Source organism: Pinus tabuliformis, chromosome X (genome assembly GCF_031772625.1).
Source record: "Pinus tabuliformis cultivar Carrire ecotype Pingquan chromosome X, CPIR1, whole genome shotgun sequence".
Classification (NCBI taxonomy): Eukaryota; Viridiplantae; Streptophyta; class Pinopsida; order Pinales; family Pinaceae; genus Pinus; species Pinus tabuliformis.
Window position 1 is genome coordinate 310,627,395 of NC_142308.1, and position 7,380 is coordinate 310,634,774.

The 7,380-nt window shown below is 30.8% G+C and overlaps 1 protein-coding gene across 1 annotated transcript; it reads left to right on the forward strand.

Moving 5' to 3' along the window:
* The first annotated feature begins 1,608 nt into the window (after nucleotides 1-1,608).
* Nucleotides 1,609-5,103, forward strand: LOC149139659 (borneol dehydrogenase, mitochondrial-like). Its single transcript, XM_089449327.1, has 2 exons — nucleotides 1,609-1,785; nucleotides 4,058-5,103. The coding sequence occupies exons 1-2, from the start codon at nucleotides 1,715-1,717 to the stop codon at nucleotides 4,866-4,868; spliced, it is 882 nt and encodes a 293-aa protein (XP_089305453.1). The 5' UTR covers nucleotides 1,609-1,714; the 3' UTR covers nucleotides 4,869-5,103.
* The last annotated feature ends 2,277 nt before the right edge of the window (nucleotides 5,104-7,380 follow it).

Genomic DNA, 7,380 nt, shown 5'->3' on the forward strand with positions numbered 1-7,380 from the left:
ATAAACTAATTATAATAGTTTATTTTGGAAAAAAATTATTTTCAAAATCAAATGAGTATAAATATACATCGAATTTAAGTTCAATGATCAATTTATTAACTTTTACAATATTAATATTTCTTATTTTCATAGAATATATAGATATAATTGTAAAAATTATAATTTCGAATGCATAAAATTGATGTTTTTAGTAGCTAATTTAGAAAACCATGTTATATAAAGTATGTTTTTGCCTAAAATATTATAAGGTTTTTGGTTTGATCCCACAGTGTTTACATGACGATCATATCTACTCAAGTGTATTTCTTGTTAGTTGAATTTATTTCAAGTGGTTAGGAATGATTGAGATTCTTCCGAATGAACTTAAAGTCATACAAGTGACATAATGAACTTTAATGTAATGATTTAAAGCCTTATTGTTAAGAATAATTACAACATGTATATTCTTAATTAAAAACATAAAAGTAATTTTAATAAAAATTTTCTAAATATAATAATAGCTAAAAACACAAAAATATCATATATAGCCAAAACAATTAAATGATTTTATATATATTCAACTTACTTTAAAATTATAATTTTAATAAAAATTCTCTATTTATGATAATAGCTAAAAAAAAAAATTATACCTAATCATTTTTAAAAAAATCACATATTTTTCCTCCTTTATTTCCTCATAAATATTTAAATAAATCTTTATATATTTAAATTATATACATTAAATTATGAAAATATATTTTTTAATAAAATAATAATAAATATTATATAGGATTGAATTTCAAACATTTAATAGTAATGGTAGTTTAAATGTTTTATGACTTCGCTAGTCGATGGTGTTCATTTCTTTTATTAAAATTGCAAATGAATAAGTTAAATATTCTAATTCTTAAATTCTAATAAAATCACAATCAAATCAACTAATATAATATAAACTAAAAATAAAATAATTTCAGTATAAAGTCAGAAGAGATCACCCATGGCCATATAATATCATATATTGGATATCCAGCCAAAAAAAATTAATTAAGTTTATAATTGCATAAAGATATAATAATATATGACAAAGTAGATGTTGATGATGCCTGAAATTCAGTGGGAGTAAGTTCACCATAAAACTTATATTGATTAATAGTCAATAATTTGATTAAATATAATTTTAATCATACTTTGATTTGACTAATTCTACTAATAAATTAAAGCCAACAATGTAGAATATGAAATAATGTATTAATGCATCAATCAATCAAATCTAATTGCAACATTTTCATATATTTAAAAAACATTTCCCAAAAGGAAAAATTGGGAAGGATTGAATTTCTTTATTCGTTAACTTACTCCACTGAATTATTTTGACGACTCCACCAAGGTCCTTTGACCTTTGATAGCTACCTGTGATATATTATTAATTCATTTTTTCTCACGCGCGGAATATTAAATCATGATATGAATACTGGATATTGAAATTCTTATTAATAATTCATCAACTCGTCCTTTCACCAAAGAAAAACGCGGACAGCGGAGACTTACTTAAATTTACTATTGAATGCGGGCCGCAGCTGTCATGAGAGTTGCAAATTTAATATATGCTCAGTATAAATAGCCCTCGCTAGCCCTGCTACTACTCATACAATCTGATTCCAGTTCTCTTAATAATTTGCCCGTGAGAATAATTCCCTTCCTGCATCATCTAATTGCCGGATCTCGCTCCCCAGCCATGGCTAACAAAGAGGTTAATGGAGCTGCTGCCTGCGTTGACAGTCTGAGCTTTAATGGATCAGAGCGAAGGTAATTACAGTACACTGTAAATTATTGAATCGCTTTTAATTTGCAGTCTCTGGTCTCAAATTTTTGATGTTTAATCCTGTTCATTTTGCTGGAAATAATATTTCTGTTCTTGAAGCTGATATATTGTTGTAGCCCAGAGCTGTGTAATAGATGAGAAAGTTAGTACTCTATAAACAGCTTAAGTCCAAGAAAATTTGGTGAAAATTTCAGGTTAAGTCCAAGAAAATTTGGTGAAAATTTCTGGAAATGAATCTTCTTAACTGGTTTCCTCTAGATTAAGTTTAACTATAAATGTGGTTTATCTTTATTGAGAATATTTTGAAATCTAATAAATAAAAATTAGGTCAAATAATAACTACTAATATATTGTTGTAGGTAAGTGTCTGGTAAGATAAGAGAAAATTAGTACCTTATCAATAGCCAAGTCCAAGAAAATTTGATGAAATTTGCTGGAAATGAATTTTATTGACTGACTCCCTCCGGATTAAGTTTAACTACAAATGTGGATTGCAGATTTTGAGTATATTTTGAAATCTAATGAAGGCCGGGTGAAATAATCACTGCTAATATATTGTTGTAGGCAAGAGCCTTGTAAGATAAGAGAAAGTTATACCTTATCAATAGGCAAGTCCAAGAAAATTTGGTGAAATGTGCTGGAAATGAATCTCTCTGACTGACTCCCTCAAGATTGACTCACTCTCTCAAGATGAAGTTTAACTATGACTCAATGTAGATTTTAAGAATATTGTGAAATCTAAAAAATACAAACTAAATCAAATGATAACTGATAATATATTGTTGTAACCCAAAGCTATATAAGATAAGAGAAAGTATCTTATCAAGTACTTGGTGAATTTGCTTGAAATGAATCTTCCCCATTCACTCCCTCAAGATTATGTTTAACTGCAAATGTGGCCCATCTTTATTTGGATGGTAGGTTTTGAAGATATTTTGAGGTCAAATAATGACTACTAATATATTGGTGTATCCCAGAGTTGTGTAAAATAAAAGAATATTAGTATCTTATTAATAGCCAAGTCCAAGAAAATTTGGTGATATTTGATGGAAATGATTTTTTTTTATTGATTTTTTCAACATTATGTTTAACTATAAATGTGATCCGTCTTTCTTTACATTGTATATTTTAAAATCTAATGGATAGAAAGAGACATCAAATAATGACTTAATTTTTATTATTCTTATAATTTGTAATGGAGTACCATCTGAACTATTATTATTATCTGCCTTGATTTATTTATTATTTTTTGTCTAGATCTTACTAAATACTTAGAGAGATCAAATCTCTTTATTGAGGTGAAATTTTTTTTAGAGTGAAAACAGATTTGATCCCTCTTTAGCTCTTCGTAGATCCGGAGTTAAGATAGATCTAGGCTTGTTTATTTATTAGCTTTTAAATAGATCACATTAGAGAAAAATGACATGGGAAAAAACCATGAGTTAGGAATACCACGGGAAAAACTATGGATTGGAGAATTTTATGTTTTTTAATTTTATTTTGAATGAGTCAAACTTTAAACATTACAATATCTCTAGCACCAGAGTTGCCTATCAGGGCAACCCGCCTAGATCATGTATTATTACAGGTTTACTACATTTATCTTAACTCCAAATCTATCAAGGGTCAAGAATGATCAAATCTCTCTCTTGTTGCACTGCCTAGATCATGTATTATTACAGGTTTACTACATTTATCTTAACTCCAAATCTACCAAGTGTCAAGAATGATCAAATCTCTCTCTTGAGGTGCACACCCCTTTTACAGTGAAAAGAGATTTGATTTCATTAAGATAAATCTAGGCTAGTTTAGTTATTAACTTTTAAAAAACTATAAATTAAAAATATCTTGATAAAAACCATTAAATAAATAATTTTATGAATTAAAAATATCTCGATAAAAACCATTAAATAAATAATTTTATGTTTTTTTTATATTGAATAAGCAAAAATGTCAAATATTACATCTCTACCCGTTAACTTAAATGGATTGCTGATTCCCGAAATGTCCGGAAATGACATGAAAGCGGTCTAAAAAAGAGTTGTCTATAATGCGACTTTTTGGAGAAAATTAACAGCACCCATGTCTGTCCCATTGAATATTTGGAGAATCAGCGATCGATATAAAAATGCCCGTCCGAACACGGGTCAGTCCAATGACTACTATCATGTTAAACTGGTTTGAACCACTGATCTGGGTCAGTCCAATGACTACTATCATGTTAAACTGGTTTGAACCACTGATCTTTGAATGCAGGCTGGAGGGCAAGGTTGCAATAGTAACAGGCGGAGCAATGGGAATAGGAGAAGCCATTGTTCGACTCTTCACAAAGCACGGAGCCAAAGTCATAATCGCAGATTTAGCAGACAAAGCCGGTAAAAATCTTGCCGAACAGCTTTCTCCTTCGGCAACTTACCTGCACTGCGATGTGAGCAAAGAGGAAGACATCAGCACAGTGGTGGATTTGGCCGTGGAGAAACACGGGCAGCTCGATATAATGTACAACAACGCCGGTATCAACGATGCGGTTCTGGTGAAGAGCGTTGCAGAGTACGACATGGTAGAATACGATCGAGTAATGAGCATAAACGTAAGAGGGGTGATGCTGGGCATCAAGCACGCGGCCCGGGTGATGATTCCGAGGAAGAAGGGCTCCATAATCTCAACCGGCAGCCTCGCAGGTATAGTAGGAGGATCTGCCCCATACGCATACACGGCCTCCAAACATGCAGTGATAGGGCTCACAAAAAACGGCGCGGCTGAGCTTGGGAAATACGGGATCAGGGTCAACGCCGTTTCTCCTTCTGCCGTCGCGACGCCTTTTACTGCCATGATGATGAGAGGGGGCGCGGATTCCTCGCCTCTTTCTGAAATGGAGAAGGCCGCCATAGAGGGTCACTGCAATCGAATCGGCAACTTACAGGGGCCGACTCTTAAAGTGGAGGATGTTGCGGAGGCTGGGCTGTATTTGGCTAGCGACGAGGCGAAGTACGTTAGCGGGCACAACCTTGTTGTGGATGGAGGGACTACTGTTGTCAATCACTCCTGGGGGCTCTACCGACCATAATTCATCCATAGTTCAATAATTTTATGCTAATAGTTGCATCCATGAGCAGACCTACCTCTATGTTTTCTATGTATTGTATGCAATAATATTTATGAACAGATGCGTTAGGATAGTGTTTTCGGGAATGGGCCACATAGTCCATTTTCAAAAACCATGCCACTTATTGTGTTTTTATAAGATTGCATCTTATTGTTGTGTTTTTATAAAATTGCAGGTAATAAATGAGCTTACATATTATGGTGTCGTTTTTTGCTTTTAATTGCATGTAATAAAATAACATACTTATTGTTTCGCGTTTTAAACAATTTCATGCTATAAAATTTAAGAACAAATGAGTAATAAATGAGCTTACATATTATGGTGTCGTTTTTTGCTTTTAATTGCATGTAATAAAATAACATACTTATTGTTTCGCGTTTTAAACAATTTCATGCTATAAAATTTAAGAACAAATGAGAATCCAGGTTCTAGGGATTTTGGATATATGCTAATTCTGCAGTAAATAAAGTCAATTTTGTATTATGTTGAGTGATTTTTTTAGCTTATTGGAAAAATTAGATGCTTTAAAATAATTAAATTTTTAAAATTTTGAGAATAGTTTGACTTTAACATGATGCAGGTGCGGTAAACTTTTGTTGCTAAATTATTATTTTATTTTAGGTAGACTTATATATTCAAATTTAAGGTTTTGTTAGTAAAATTAAATAAAATTTGGTAATTTTTAATTGTTTTTTATTTTTATAAGTAATTAGGTTAATTAAATAAAGTAAATAAAGATTGTTATGTTATGAGAATAAAAGGAAAAAACAAAAAAAATGTTTTTTTCATTTACTTAAATTAAATTTTTATTATTATGATTTTTATAAAGTATTTTATGTTATCAACGACTTAACAAGAAGTTAAGGAAGAGGTTTTTCAACAAACCTAATCTTTCTAGAAGATGCCTATATAAGTGGATAACAAATCAATTTAAAAAAGGTAAATTAAATCTAACACTAGACTCGTCTAAAGCTCACCCTTGAGGATAATGTTAGGTACATATAGACTTAACCAAATCTAGTTACCTACATTGTTTTCAAACAATGTTCCATATGATCTTTTTCATGTTACGTATAATCTTTTTCTTGTTAATGAGATTTCTAATAAAATGGTATTTTATTTCAATCTACTTTGACTTGTCATGGAACATAAGATCATTAGTCAACTTTACCCCAATTATTGCAATATATAAGAGCACAAATCTTTCCAAATACATCAAGTTCAAAGAGCATTTTCTTAAGCCATTTTACTTCACTATTCCAACAACAACATGAATATTTTCACCATATGTGGATGATAAAGTAAGACTTTGTTTGGTTGCTCCAAGAAACCATGCCAAAACCTAAGTAGAAACAATAATCTATAGTAAATCTTGTGGAATTCATATCACCCGCCAAACTTGCATTTATATAGCCGTACCAACAAATATCTTTTCCATTTTCAAAACCAAGAAGATAAGAAATATTGCCACTTAAATAAGGGAGAATTATTTTAGCATCTTGCAAATAGACCTTCCTTGGTTTTACTATAAATTGACTTAAGAAATTCATAGCATATGATAAATTAAGATGAGTATTACATAGGGAAAGAAGACTACCAATTAGTATATGTATATAATAGCACTCATTTTCTTTTAACACAAGTGTCCATGGGTGTAAAGATAGATTTACAACCTTCCAATTTCAACTTCTTAAAATTTTCCACTACATAGTTGGCTTGATACAAAATTAGTTGATCTTTATTCTACTATACTTCCAAACCAAGACAATAATGAACATGATCTAAATATTTCATTTTAAATTGCTAACATAATTCATTGTTAAACCAATGAATTTAAACATCATCATTTCTACTCAAATTAAGATCATCTAGATACAAAATAATAATCACAATGCTATCACCATCATATATAAAACATAGATTAGCATTGACAACTAATTTTTTATCACCTTTTCCATGGAACCACTTGCCAATTATAACATACTATGCGTGAGGATCCTACATAAGACCATACAAGGCCTTTTTTCAACTTGCACACAAAATCCTATTTACCATATATTTTAAACCCTTGTGATTGTTGTATGTATACTTCTTTTTACAAGACTCCATTTAGGAAGGTTGTCTCCACATCCATGTAGTGAATATTTGATCTGCAATTATGCAGGAATGCAAAAATATACAAATATAAATTGAAACATAGAGATGCAATAGAAATAAATCTTCATTTCATTAACATCAAAGAATTGAAAGAAGCTTACATACATAATGGAAACAAACTAGCTCGGACGATGATAGCTTATCTTTGAGAAGAGATGTGGCAACTATATGTCTATGAATTGTGTTAAAATGAGGCTCAAGGGCCTTTTTATTATTGAACATCAAAGGGAAACCCTAAGAAACCAAAACCCTAACCATAACCCTAACCCTAACCCTAACTCTAACCCTGGGATATGGAATGCCAAGATTTTGTGGG